Consider the following 15,014-nt stretch of genomic DNA (forward strand, 5'->3'; position numbering starts at 1 on the left):
CACACACACACAGTTATAGAGACACACACACACACACACACACACACACACACAGTTGCACACACACACACACACACACACACAGACACACACACTCAGATATCTACCTAATACCTTCAAAGGGCTGTTCTGTTTGGTCTGTCTGAGTGTAGAAAGCAGCTGCTCTGTCTGTGTCTGTCTGTCTTTCTTTCTTTGTGTGACTGACCGTGTCCTTCAGATTATTGTTGATCTGTGGCTGTCGGTCTAGACGGTGTGTGTGGAGGGCTGATGATGTGTGTTTTCATGTTTTGACTGTGTGTGTGGGGGGGGGAGTGAGAGAGAGGGTAGGTGGGTGTGTTCTGAGTGTCTGTCTTTCTGTCTGAGACTGGAGGTATTTACCTCTGCAGTGTGGGAGAGAGATAGGGTGTGTGTGTGTGTGTGTGGGGGGGGGGGGGGGTGTATACTGTACTCTCATTGTAATTGTGGCATGGGCTGTTTCTGTGTCTGGTATCAAATCAAAGTTTGTCACTTGCGTCGAATAAAACAGGTGTAGATCTATATATACAGGCTATATACAGGGTATTACGGTACAGAGTCAATGTGGAGGCTATATACAGGGTATTACGGTACAGAGTCGATGTTGAGGCTATATACAGGGTATTACGGTACAGAGTCAATGTGGAGGCTATATACAGGGTATTACGGTACAGAGTCAATGTGGAGGCTATATACAGGGTGTTACGGTTCAGAGTCAATGTGGAGGCTATATACAGGTTGTTACGGTACAGAGTCAATGTGGAGGCTATATACAGGGGGTACCGGTACAGAGTCAATGTGGAGGCTATATACAGGGTGTTACGGTACAGAGTCAATGTGGAGGCTATATACAGGGGGTACCAGTACAGAGTCAATGCGGAGGCTATATACAGGGTGTTACGGTACAGAGTCAATGTTGAGACTATATACAGGGTGTTACGGTACAGAGTCAATGTGGAGGCTATATACAGGGTGTTACGGTACAGAGTCAATGTGGAGGCTATATACAGGGTATTACGGTACAGAGTCAATGTGGAGGCTATATACAGGGTATTACGGTACAGAGTCGATGTTGAGGCTATATACAGGGTATTACAGTACAGAGTCAATGTGGAGGCTATATACAGGGTATTACGGTACAGAGTCAATGTGGAGGCTATATACAGGGTGTTACGGTACAGAGTCAATGTGGAGGCTATATACAGGGTGTTACGGTACAGAGTCAATGTGGAGGCTATATACAGGGGGTACCGGTACAGAGTCAATGTGGAGGCTATATACAGGGTGTTACGGTACAGAGTCAATGTGGAGGCTATATACAGGGGGTACCTGTACAGAGTCAATGTGGAGGCTATATACAGGGGGTACCTGTACAGAGTCAATGTGGAGGCTATATACAGAGGGTACCGGTACAGAGTCAATGTGGAGGCTATATACAGGGGGTACCGGTACAGAGTCAATGTGGAGGCTATATACAGGGGGGGCTGGTACAGAGTCAATGTGGAGGCTATATACAGGGTGTTACGGTACAGAGTCAATGTGGAGGTATATACAGAGGGTACTGGTACAGAGTCAATGTGGAGGCTATATACAGGGGGTACCGGTACAGAGTCAATGTGGAGGCTATATACAGGGGGGCTTTTACAGAGTCAATGTGGAGGCTATATACAGGGTGTTACGGTACAGAGTCAATGTGGTTGCTATATACAGGGAGTACCGGTACAGAGTCAATGTGGAGGCTATATACAGGGGATATCGGTACAGAGTCAATGTGGAGGCTATATACAGGGGGGGCTGGTACAGAGTCAATGTGGAGGCTAAATACAGGGGGTACCGGTACATAGTCAATGTGGAGGCTATATACAGGGGGTATCTGCAGAGAGAACAGTCTATGACTAAGGTGGCTGGAGTCTTGTATCATTTGTAGGGCCTTCCTCTGACACCGCCTGGTATAGAGGTCCTGGATGGCAGGAAGCTTGGCCCCAGTGATGTACTGAGCCGTACGCACTCTCTGTAGTGTCTTGCGGTCGGAGGCCGAGCAGTTGCCATACCAGGAAGTTATGCAACCAGTCAGGATGCTCTCAATGGTACAGCTGTAGAACCTTTTGAAGATCTGGGGACCCATGCTAAATCTTTTCAGTCTCCTGAAGGGGAATAGGCTTTGTCGTGCCCGCTTCACGACTGTCATGGTGTGTTTGGATCATGATAGTTTGTTGGTGATGTGGACACCAAGGAACTTGAAGCTCTCAACCTGATCAGTGACTGATGTGGTGTACTCCTCAATGCCATCGGAAGAATCCCGGAACGTATTCCAGTCTGTGATAGCAGAACAGTCCTGTAGTTTAGCATCTGTTTCATATGACCACTTCTGTACTGAGCGAGTCACTGGTGCTTCCTGCTTTAGTTTTTGCTTGTAAGCAGAAATCAGGAGGATAGAATTATGGTCAGAAGTGCCAAATGGGGGGTGAGGGAGAGCTTGGTATGCATCTCTGTGTGTAGAGTAAAGGTGGTCTAGAGTTTTTTTCCCCTCTGGTTGCACATTTAACATACTTGTAGAAATGAGGTAAAACAGCTTATCATGAGGTACTCTACCTCAGGCGAGCAAAACCTAGAGACCTTACTATTAGATTTCGTGCACCAGCTGTTACCGACAAATAGACACAGAGCCAGCTAACTGTATGTTACCCATGCCGTCTTTCAGCCACTACTTGTCTTACCGGAGGCGGCTGTTTTATCTGGCCGACTCGATATTACAGTAGTGAGTATTACAGTAGTGAGTGGAATTCTGACTCTGGTACAAGGAACAACCTAGCCAGGCAACACTCCCAGCAGCTACAACCTAGCCAGGCAACACTCCCAGCAGCTACGACCTAGCCAGGCAACACTCCCAGCAGCTATGACCTAGCCAGGCAACACTCCCAGCAGCTACGACCTAGCCTGGGAGAGGGAGAGAGAGAGACAGGAAGAGGGAAGAAAGCTCCAGAGACTGACAGAAAAGCTGCTGCTGCAACTGTGTGATGTGAAGAGGGATGGCGGGAACTGGGGGGGAGGGAGAAAAGAAAAGGGGAGTGAAAGATGACAAACACTTTTACAATGAGTTACACCAACCGTTACACCAACACTTTTACAATGAGTTACACCAACCGTTACACCAACACTTTTACAATGAGTTACACCAACCGTTACACCAACACTTTTACAATGAGTTACACCAACCGTTACACCAACACTTTTACAATGAGTTACACCAACCGTTTCACCAACACTTTTACAAACAGGTTAAGTGTGCCTTGAATTCTAAATAAATCACAGACAGTGCCACCAGCAAAGCACCCCCACACCATAACACCTCCTCCTCCATGCTTCACGGTGGGAACCACACATGCGGAGATCATCCATTCACCCACACCGTGTCTCACAAAGACACGGCAGTTGAGACCAAAAATCTCCAATTTGGACCCCAGACAAAAGGACAAATTTCCACCGGTTTAATGTCCATTGCTCGTGTTTCTTGGTCCAAGCAAGTCTCTTCTTCTTATTGTTGTCCTTTAGTAGTGGTTTCTTTGCAGCAATTTGACCATGAAGGCCTGATTCACTCTCTGAACAGTTGATATTGAGATGTCTGTTACTTGAACTCTGTGAAATATTCATTTGGGCTGCAATCTGAGGTGCAGTTAACTCTAATGAACTCATCCTGTGCAGCAGAGGTAACTCTGGGTCTTCCTTTCCTGTGGCGGTCCTCATGAGAGCCAGTTCCATTTTAGTGCTCAAATGTTTTTTTGCGACTGCCCTTGAAGAAACTTTCAAAGTTCTTGAAACATTCCGTATTGAACGACCTTCATGTCTTAAAGTAATAATGGGCTGTCGTTTCTCTTTGCTTATTTGAGCTGTTCTTGCCATAATATGGACTTGGTCTTTTACCAAATAGGGCTATCTTCTGTATACCACCCCTATCTTGTCACAACACAACTGATTGGCTTAAACACATTACGAAGGAAAGTAATTCCACAAATTAACAAGGCACACCTGTTCATTAAAATGCATTCCAGGTGACTACCTCATGAATCTGGTTGAGAGAATGCCAAGATTGTGCAAAGCTGTCATCAAGGCAAAGGGTGGCTACTTTGAATAATCTCAAATATAAAATATGTTTTCATTACAGAATGGATTCATGTAAACTCTGGCTTCTCCTTACAGAAGGGGATCATGTAAACTCTTACACAGCGAGGGCCTTAATTGAAAATTTCACTTTAATCTTAAATAGCGTAGCAAACTGTCCTTTCTAACTAGCGTCAGACCCTTTGAAGGTGAGGAGAGATGCTGGTGTTGGGCAATGAGAGAAAATGGTATATGCATACTGATCATGTTAGGGCAATTCATCCCTTTTTTTTTTCTTCTTGGGGAATGTCCCAAATGGCACCCTATTCCCTTTATAGTGCACTACTTTAGACCCTATTTCATTTTATAGTGCACTACACTGCACCACCAAATGGCACCCTATTTCCTTTTATAGTGCACTACACTGCACCACCAAATGGCACCCTATTTCCTTTTATAGTACACTACACTGCACCACCAAATGGCACCCTATTTCCTTTTATAGTGCACTACACTGCACCACCAAATGGCACCCTATTTCCTTTTATAGTGCACTACACTGCACCACCAAATGGCACCCTATTTCCTTTTATAGTGCACTACACTGCACCACCAAATGGCACCCTATTTCCTTTTATAGTGCACTACACTGCACCACCAAATGGCACCCTATTTCCTTTTATAGTGCACTACTGTTGACCAGGGCTCTGGTCAAAGGGAATAGGGTGCCGCTTGGGACGAAGCCCCTTCTCTTTCATATCCAGAGCCCCGAGACGTCTGCGCTCGCTGCTGCTGCAACATAAATTACAGATGAACCTCTTCTCCCTCCTCCTCCCTCCTCCCCAAAGTCTCTCTTCTCCCTCCTCTACTCCATGTTCTCCTCTGAGGTTCTCTGTTTGGTTTTGTGTTTTGAAAGTGAAATGATATTCAACATATTCAATGTATTGAGAGAAACCAGCTTGCAGTATGCAGATGAGTCTCTGTACTTTGAGGAGGAGGGAGGGAGGAGGAAAGAGACTTTGAGGAGAAGAGAGACTTTGATGAGGAGGGAGGAGGAGAGAGAAGAGAGAAGAGAGACATGAGGAGGAGAGAGAAGAGAGAGACTGATGAGGAGGAGAGAGAAGAGAGAGACTGAGGAGGGAGGAGAGAGAAGAGACTGATGAGGAGGGAGGAGGAGAGAGAAGAGAGAGACTGATGAGGAGGGAGGAGGAGAGAGAAGAGAGAGACTGATGAGGAGGAGAGAGAAGAGAGAGACTGATGAGGAGGGAGGAGGAGAGAGAAGAGAGAGACTGATGAGGAGGGAGAATAGAGAGACTTTGAAGAGGAGGGAGGAAGAGAGAGTAGATAGAGACTAGGGAGGAGGAGAGAGAAACAGGAGGGAGGGAGGAGGAGAGAGAATATAGAGACTTTGAAGAGGCTGGGAGGAAGAGAGAAACAGGAGGGAGGGAGAAGGAGAGAGAAGAGAGACTGAGGAGGAGCGAGGGAGGAAGAGAGAGTAGAGAGAGACTTTGGGGAGGAGGGAGGGAGGAAGAGAGAAACAGGAGGGAGGGAGGAGGAGAGAGAATAGAGAGACTTTGAAGAGGAGGGAGGGAGGAAGAGAGAAACAGGAGGGAGGGAGGGAGTAGAGAGAGACTTTGGGGAGGAGGGAGGAGGAAGGAGTAGAGAGACTGGGGAGGACGGAGGGAGGGAGTAGAGAGAGACTTTGGGGAGGAGGGAGGAGGAAGGAGTAGAGAGACTTTGGGGAGGAGGGAGGAGGAGAGAGTAGAGAGAGACTTTGGAGATGAGGGAGTAGAGAGAGACTGAAGAGGAGGGAGGAAGAGGAAGGAGTAGAGAGACTTTGGGGAGGACGGAGGGAGGGAGTAGAGAGGGAGAGACTTTGGGGAGGAGGAGGGAGTAGAGAGACTTTGGGCAGGAGGAGGAGGGAGGAGGAGAGAGTAGAGAGAGACTTTGAGGAGGAGGAGGAGGAGGGAGGAGGAGGGAGTAGAGAGACTTTGGGGAGGAGTATGAGGGAGAAGGAGGGAGTAGAGAGAGACTTTGGGGAGGAGGAAGGAGTAGAGAGAGACTTTGGGGAGGAGGAAGGAGTAGAGAGAGACTTTGGGGAGGAGGGAGGAGGAGGAAGAGACTTTGGGGAGGAGGGAGAGACTTTGGGGAGGAGGGAGGAGGAGGGAGAGACTTTGGGGAGGAGGGAGGAGGAGGAAGATCTATGCAGCAGTAGTACGTGGTTTTGTTTTGTTCTCTAATTTTACAGCAAGAGAAGAAGGTTAAAGAAGTCAGTAGGATTACAGCTAGCCTGGTCCCAGATCTGTTTTACAGCAAGAGGAGAAGGTTAAAGAAGTCAGTAGGATTACAGCTAGCCTGGTCCCAGATCTGTTGCTGCCGTTGTCAAGCTAAATGTGACAGTCAGTGACATGAATTGACATGATGGCACAAACAGACTTCCACCCAGGATATAATGTATTACTGCTAGCTAACTGGTGCCAGACCTTGTGATTTCCTGTCTCTACCTTCACTAATAACATGACACATGGCTCATGCAGACACTTTGGTAACTTCTAAATAAGGCCGACTGGTACTGGACTTTAGCCTTCGGTCTATTTCCTGTCTGTCAGCCGTCCGACTCTGTCGTCTTCCCTGAAGACACAGAAGTCAGATTGATTTCATTAAACCAACAACAGGGTGGTGCCGGAGTGACGAGGGTTTGTGTGTTATGTGTGGGACTGTCTTTCTGTGGGAGTCACCTTCAGTATCTGTTTACTTTCCTGACTGAAACAGGACGTCTTGTATCAAGGGGCTGCATGTGTTGTCCTTTGTGTGGTATGTGTTGTCCTTTGTGTGTGTGTGTGTGTGTGTGTGTGTGTGTGTGTGTGTGTGTGTGTGTGTGTGTGTGTGTTGTCCTACCTGCGTTGTGATGTCTTTTTTTATCAGGTATGTGCTGCGCCGTGTTCCAAATGATGTCCTATTCCCATGTAGTGCACTACTTTTATCCCAGAGCACTAGATAAGAGATAGGGTGCCCTTAGGGGACTCATGTTGTCTATGGCTCTCTAGGACCAGCATCAACACATCCTGTGTGGGCAGAAGAAGAAGAAGGAGAAGGAGAAGAAGAAGAAGAAGAAGAAGGAGGAGGAGGAGGAGGAGGAGGAGAAGAAGAAGAAGAAGAAGAAGGAGGAGGAGGAGGAGGAGGAGGAGGAGGAGGAGGAGGAGAAGAAGGAGAAGGAGAAGACATGACCTTTGTTTAGCTGAGCCTCCGCCTCACTTGTCAGAGTAGGATCTTCTGCTGGTGCTGTGTGTGCGTATATGTGTGTGTGCGTGTGTGCGTGTGTGTGTGTGTGCGTGTGCGTGTGTGTGTGTCTGAAGGTGGGGGAGCTTTGAAGAACAAAAGAAAGTGTTTGAAGCAAGGGGAAGTCTTTGTGTGTTTGAGTGAGAGACAGAGAGATGCAGGCAGTGAAGTGTGTCTGTGGGTATATAGTGGTTAGTATCCTCAGAGGAAAACACTCCTCGCTCTCTCTCTCTTCCTCATCCTCATCCTCTTCTCTCTTTTTTTCCAGCAGGTAAGGGGGTGCCATGCCAGCTGCTGTTCCCCCTCTGCTCCCCCTCTCCACCTGGTGGTGGTGTCTGGTACTGCTGCAGCTTCCACAGGCCCTGACCCAGCCCCAGCTGGACCCTAACCCAGAGAAGGCCTCTCCCGCTGGGCAGGCCTTCCCTTACCTCTCCCTGGATGGATCTCCCCTCAACCACCTCCTACTGGACCCCAGGTCTGGTCATCTGTACGTGGGGGCGGTCAACCATCTCTACCATCTGTCCCCTGACCTCCAGGTAATTACAATGTCTTTAATCACCCGGCTCCAGTTTTTCCAAAGTTATCCATCTGGTTGTTTGTCTTATGGGATAGGCTGGAATGCATAGACATATAATGAATAGAACAGAGCCCTATCCTACCAAGCAGGTTGAGGAGTTAGCCAGGTAACGTTGGTCAACTCGCGATAACCGGTACCAAGAAAATGGCACCCCTTTTTAGTTAGGTACATTTCTATGGTAACGAATCATTCATAACTAACCTGCTCCAGGGAAGGCTAACTCAGGGCTAACCTGCTCCAGGGCAGGCTAACTCAGGGCTAACCTGCTGCAGGGCAGGCTAACTCAGGGCTAATCTGCTCCAGGGCAGGCTAACTCAGGGCTAACCTGCTCCAGGGCAGGCTAACTCATTGCTAACCTGCTCCAGGGCAGGCTAACTCAGGGCTAACCTGCTGCAGGGCAGGCTTACTCAGGGCTAACCTGCTGCAGGGCAGGCTAACTCAGGGCTAACCTGCTGCAGGGCAGGCTAACTCAGGGCTAACCTGCTGCAGGGCAGGCTAACTCAGGGCTAACCTGCTGCAGGGCAGGCTAACTCAGGGCTAACCTGCTGCAGGGCAGGCTAACTCAGGGCTAACCTTCTCCAGGGCAGGCTATATTTATTTATTTAATACATTGTCATCCGTAACCAGGTTGTCATCCGTAACCAGGTTGTCATCCGTAACCAGGTTGTCATCCGTAACCAGGTTGCCATCCGTAACCAGGTTGTCATCCGTAACCAGGTTGTCATCCGTAACCAGGTCCGTAACCAGGTTGCCATCCGTAACCAGGTTGCCCTCCGTAACCAGGTTGCCCTCCGTAACCAGGTTGCCCTCCGTAACCAGGTTGTCATCCGTAACCAGGTTGCCATCCGTAACCAGGTTGTCATCCGTAACCAGGTTGTCATCCGTAACCAGGTCCGTAACCAGGTTGCCATCCGTAACCAGGTTGCCCTCCGTAACCAGGTTGCCCTCCGTAACCAGGTTGTCATCCGTAACCAGGTTGCCATCCGTAACCAGGTTGCCCTCCGTAACCAGGTTGCCCTCCGTAACCAGGTTGCCCTCCGTAACCAAGTTACCCTCCGTAACCAGGTTGCCATCCGTAACCAGGTTGCCATCCGTAACCAGGTTGCCCTCCGTAACCAGGTTGCCCTCCGTAACCAGGTTGCCCTCCGTAACCAGGTCCGTAACCAGGTTGCCCTCCGTAACCAGGTTGCCATCCGTAACCAGGTTGCCATCCGTAACCAGGTTGCCCTCCGTAACCAGGTTGCCATCCGTAACCAGGTCCGTAACCAGGTTGCCATCCGTAACCAGGTCCGTAACCAGGTTGCCCTCCGTAACCAGGTTGCCATCCGTAACCAGGTCCGTAACCAGGTTGCCCTCCGTAACCAGGTTGCCATCCGTAACCAGGTCCGTAACCAGGTTGTCATCCGTAACCAGGTCCGTAACCAGGTTGTCATCCGTAACCAGGTCCGTAACCAGGTTGTCATCCGTAACCAGGTCCGTAACCAGGTTGTCATCCGTAACCAGGTCCGTAACCAGGTTGTCATCCGTAATCAGGTCCGTAACCAGGTTGCCCTCCGTAACCAGGTCCGTAACCAGGTCCGTAACCAGGTCCGTAACTAGGTTGCCCTCCGTAACCAGGTTGCCCTCCGTAACCAGGTCCGTAACCAGGTCCGTAACCAGGTCCGTAACCAGGTTGCCATCCGTAACCAGGTTGCCATCCAACCTTTTTATGCGAGTAAATCACATGTCGGATAAAACATTTAATTGGAAGGCCTGCTGAAATCAGAACATTCTTCTAGAAACCTTTCAAATGTCGACAGAACAAAACACGCCAGACAAGGTGGGATCTTTTTGTGTCGGTAAAATGAATGAATGTGAGAAATATCAGTAGAGAAGTTTTTAATGCGCAAATATTGATATAATAACCATCAGGTGACCGTCGTCGTGCGGTCCTCCCACTACGACTCGTTGGGAAAGCGTGCAGTTTATTCAACTACACATTAAAGAAATGAGGATGAACTTCACAGGGTGGTGAAAGTGCACAGTGATGCTCCTTTCCAATACACATCGAGGGTTTTATTCTGCTGATGATCGATGCTTGACTGCCGTTTGACAAATAAAAATTATCCATAGTAGGTTATAGGTGTCCTCCAGCCAACAGCACCTCATCATGTAGTAGGTTATAGGTGTCCTCCAGCCAACAGCACCTCATCATGTAGTAGGTTATAGGTGCCCTCTAGCCAACAGCACCTCATCATGTAGTAGGTTATAGGTGTCCTCCAGCCAACAGCACCTCATCATGTAGTAGGTTATAGGTGCCCTCTAGCCAACAGCACCTCATCATGTAGTAGGTTATAGGTGTCCTCTAGCCAACAGCACCTCATCATGTAGTAGGTTATAGGTGTCCTCCAGCCAACAGCACCTCATCATGTAGTAGGTTATAGGTGCCCTCTAGCCAACAGCACCTCATCATGTAGTAGGTTATAGGTGTCCTCCAGCCAACAGCACCTCATCATGTAGTAGGTTATAGGTGTCCTCTAGCCAACAGCACCTCATCATGTAGTAGGTTATAGGTGTCCCCCAGCCAACAGCACCTCATCATGTAGTAGGTTATAGGTGTCCTCCAGCCAACAGCACCTCATCATGTAGTAGGTTATAGGTGTCCTCTAGCCAACAGCACCTCATCATGTAGTAGGTTATAGGTGTCCTCCAGCCAACAGCACCTCATCATGTAGTAGGTTATAGGTGTCCTCTAGCCAACAGCACCTCATCATGTAGTAGGTTATAGGTGTCCTCCAGCCAACAGCACCTCATCATGTAGTAGGTTATAGGTGCCCTCTAGCCAACAGCACCTCATCATGACACTACCAGTGGGCTATAGGTGTCCTCTAGCCAACAGCACCTCATCATGTAGTAGGTTATAGGTGTCCTCCAGCCAACAGCACCTCATCATGTAGTAGGTTATAGGTGCCCTCTAGCCAACAGCACCTCATCATGACACTACCAGTGGGCTATAGGTGTCCTCTAGCCAACAGCACCTCATCATGTAGTAGGTTATAGGTGTCCTCCAGCCAACGGCACCTCATCATGTAGTAGGTTATAGGTGTCCTCCAGCCAACAGCACCTCATCATGTAGTAGGTTATAGGTGTCAGCCAACAGCACCTCATCATGTAGTAGGTTATAGGTGTCCTCTAGCCAACAGCACCTCATCATGACACTACCAGTGGGCTATAGGTGTCCTCTAGCCAACAGCACCTCATCATGTAGTAGGTTATAGGTGCCCTCTAGCATACAGCACCTCATCATGACACTACCAGTGGGCTATAGGTGTCCTCTAGCCAACAGCACCTCATCATGTAGTAGGTTATAGGTGTCCTCCAGCCAACAGCACCTCATCATGTAGTAGGTTATAGGTGTCCTCCAGCCAACAGCACCTCATCATGTAGTAGGTTATAGGTGTCCCCCAGCCAACAGCACCTCATCATGACACTACCAGTGGGCTATAGGTGTCCTCTAGCCAACAGCACCTCATCATGTAGTAGGTTATAGGTGCCCTCTAGCCAACAGCACCTCATCATGACACTACCAGTGGGCTATAGGTGTCCTCTAGCCAACAGCACCTCATCATGTAGTAGGTTATAGGTGTCCTCCAGCCAACGGCACCTCATCATGTAGTAGGTTATAGGTGTCCCCCAGCCAACAGCACCTCATCATGTAGTAGGTTATAGGTGTCAGCCAACAGCACCTCATCATGTAGTAGGTTATAGGAGTCCTCTAGCCAACAGCACCTCATCATGACAGTACCAGTGGGCTATAGGTGTCCTCCAGCCAACAGCACCTCATCATGTAGTAGGTTATAGGTGTCCTCCAGCCAACAGCACCTCATCATGTAGTAGGTTATAGGTGTCCTCTAGCCAACAGCACCTCATCATGTAGTAGGTTATAGGTGTCCTCTAGCCAACAGCACCTCATCATGTAGTAGGTTATAGGACTCCTCTAGCCAACAGCACCTCATCATGTAGTAGGTTATAGGTGTCCTCTAGCCAACAGCACCTCATCATGTAGTAGGTTATAGGTGTCCTCCAGCCAACAGCACCTCCTCATGTAGTAGGTTATAGGTGTCCTCCAGCCAACAGCACCTCATCATGTAGTAGGTTATAGGACTCCTCTAGCCAACAGCACCTCATCATGTAGTAGGTTATAGGTGTCCTCTAGCCAACAGCACCTCATCATGTAGTAGGTTATAGGTGTCCTCTAGCCAACAGCACCTCATCATGTAGTAGGTTATAGGTGTCCTCTAGCCAACAGCACCTCATCATGTAGTAGGTTATAGGTGTCCTCTAGCCAACAGCACCTCATCATGTAGTAGGTTATAGGACTCCTCTAGCCAACAGCACCTCATCATGTAGTAGGTTATAGGTGTCCTCTAGCCAACAGCACCTCATCATGTAGTAGGTTATAGGTGTCCTCTAGCCAACAGCACCTCATCATGTAGTAGGTTATAGGTGTCCTCTAGCCAACAGCACCTCATCATGTAGTAGGTTATAGGTGTCCTCCAGCCAACAGCACCTCATCATGTAGTAGGTTATAGGTGTCCTCCAGCCAACAGCACCTCATCATGTAGTAGGTTATAGGTGTCCTCCAGCCAACAGCACCTCATCATGTAGTAGGTTATAGGTGTCCTCCAGCCAACAGCACCTCATCATGACAGCACCAGTGGGCTATAGGTGTCCTCTAGCCAACAGCACCTCATCATGTAGTAGGTTATAGGTGTCCCCCAGCCAACAGCACCTCATCATGACAGCACCAGTGGGCTATAGGTGTCCTCTAGCCAACAGCACCTCATCATGACAGTACCAGTGGGCAAACTCGCTATATAAACATGTTTTGTTAGAGAACCTTCAGTAGAGTGTAAAACCCATTTCACTTGGATTGTTTTATTCGGTACTTGAGAATTTAACCGCAGAAGTTATCTTTGTTTGCACAACGTCATCACACATTCTTTTATCCGCAACAAGTCAATTTGATGGAAGCATCTCTGGTGGGAAAATGCGCATATTGTTTTTAATGCAGATTTTAAAATATTCGCAGGGAAATCTGTCGCCAATTGGATGGAAACCTAGATAGTGTCAAATGAAACGAGTAAAACCAGATGTGGCACTGACTCGTCCGTGGGTTGATGTTTCAGCATTGTCTCAATGACGAGTTCAGCAGTTCAGCAGTTCCAAGCCTGCTACAAGCCGCAGGCGGACAAGCAGTATCCACCGTCGTAGTACAGATGAAGCCTGAGCTAGAATGTGAAGCTAACTGAAGCTGGCTAGCTTTAGAAAACCCTGAGTAGATCTAGCTTCCTTCGTAGTATATCCTTCACGAGTCCCCCATTCAAGTCAATGATTCCTCTGTTCTATGCATTCTAGCTCTATGCATTTAATCCTATCCAATAGGCAAAATCCAGATAACTTTTGAAACACTGGGCCCTGGTTCTCTGGGCCCTGGCTGTCTGGGCCCTGGCTGTCTGGGCCCTGGCTGTCTGGGCCCTGGCTGTCTGGGCCCTGGTTCTCTGGGCCCTGGCTGTCTGGGCCCTGGCTGTCTGGGACCTGGCTGTCTTGGCCCTGGCTGTTTGGGCCCTGGCTGTCTGGGCCCTGGTTCTCTGGGCCCTGGCTGTCTGGGCCCTGGTTCTCTGGGCCCTGGCTGTCTGGGCCCTGGCTGTCTGGGCCCTGGCTGTCTGGGCCCTGGCTGTCTGGGCCCTGGTTCTCTGGGCCCTGGCTGTCTGGGCCCTGGCTCTCTAGGCCCTGGCTGTCTGGGTCCTGGCTGTCTGGGACCTGGTTCTCTGGGACCTGGTTCTCTGGGCCCTGGTTCTCTGGGCCCTGGCTGTCTGGGCCCTGGCTGTCTGGGCCCTGGTTCTCTGGGCCCTGGCTCTCTGGGCCCTGGCTCTCTGGGCCCTGGCTCTCTAGGCCCTGGCTCTCTAGGCCCTGGCTGTCTGGGACCTGGTTCTCTGGGACCTGGTTCTCTATGTACTGGCTTACCAGACACAGATTAAGACTAAATGGACTAAAAAGCACTTTCAATGGAGATTATCCATTGAGCTTACGTTTTAGTGTAGTGCTGCGTTTAGCCTGTGTCTGGGAAACCAGCCCTATATGTTTTTGTTGTCTGTGTTTGTGTATGACTTTCTGTTGACCGGTTCTGTGAACGCAAACAAAAGGCTTGGTCCTAAAATGGCCCCCTATTGCCTTTACAATGGACCCTTTGGGCCCTGATCAACAGTAGTTCTGTAGAGGGAATACGGTGCCATTAAAACACATTTTATTTCATACATTTGAGTCACTTAGCAGACGCTCTTATCCAGAGCCACTTACTGGAGCAATTACGGTTTAAATGCTTTGCTCAAGGGCACAACGACAATATTTTTCACCTTGTTGGAGCTGGGATTTGAACCAGAGACCTTTCGGGTTACTGGCCCAAAGCACTAACCGCAAGGCTGTCGGCCGCCCTAACAACCATTACTCTGTGTTATCTCTCATCTTGTCCTAGGTGCTGTCCTCCAGTCAGACTGGCCCCAAACTAGACAGTCCTGAATGCCTGCCCCCCATAGTCCCCAAGGACTGCCCCACCGCCCGGGTCACCCCCAACACCAATAAGATCCTGCTCCTGGAGGAAGACGTGGACGCGGTGGGGTCAGAGGTCGGGGCAAGGAGCCTGATCGTGTGCGGGACATTGTTCCAAGGTATCTGTGACAAGAGGAGTCTGGGTAATGTGTCCGAGGTGCTCTATCAGACGTCCAACCCAGTGGACACGCAGTACGTTGCCGCCAACGACCCCCGCGTCTCCACCGTGGGCGTGATCTTGAACCAGAAGGGGGTGGGGCTGATGCTAGTGGGGCGTGGCTACACTAGTAAAGGCCCCAGCGACATCCCACCAATCACAACGCGCCGTCTATCCCCCAGTTCCTCCCCCTCCCGCCAGGCCTTCTCTCAAGACGAAGAACTAGGGAAGCTGGTTGTCGGGAGCTACTCCGAGTACAACAACAACTTCATATCAGCGTTTAACCACAACGACCACGTC

The 15,014-nt window shown here is 49.4% G+C and overlaps 1 protein-coding gene across 1 annotated transcript in view; it reads left to right on the top strand.

Moving 5' to 3' along the window:
- The window catches only part of LOC139416970 (plexin B3), a 227,327-nt gene that overhangs the window by 99,996 nt on the left and 112,317 nt on the right, over positions 1-15,014 (top strand). The window contains exons 2-3 of the mRNA XM_071166195.1: positions 7,661-7,928; positions 14,484-15,014. The exon at positions 14,484-15,014 is cut by the window's right edge and continues 384 nt beyond it. Of these exons, the coding sequence (XP_071022296.1) occupies positions 7,677-7,928; positions 14,484-15,014 (783 nt within the window). The 5' untranslated portion in view covers positions 7,661-7,676. The remainder of the gene's footprint in view (positions 1-7,660; positions 7,929-14,483) is intronic.

Source organism: Oncorhynchus clarkii, chromosome 9, assembly GCF_045791955.1.
Source record: "Oncorhynchus clarkii lewisi isolate Uvic-CL-2024 chromosome 9, UVic_Ocla_1.0, whole genome shotgun sequence".
Lineage (NCBI taxonomy): Eukaryota > Metazoa > Chordata > Actinopteri > Salmoniformes > Salmonidae > Oncorhynchus > Oncorhynchus clarkii.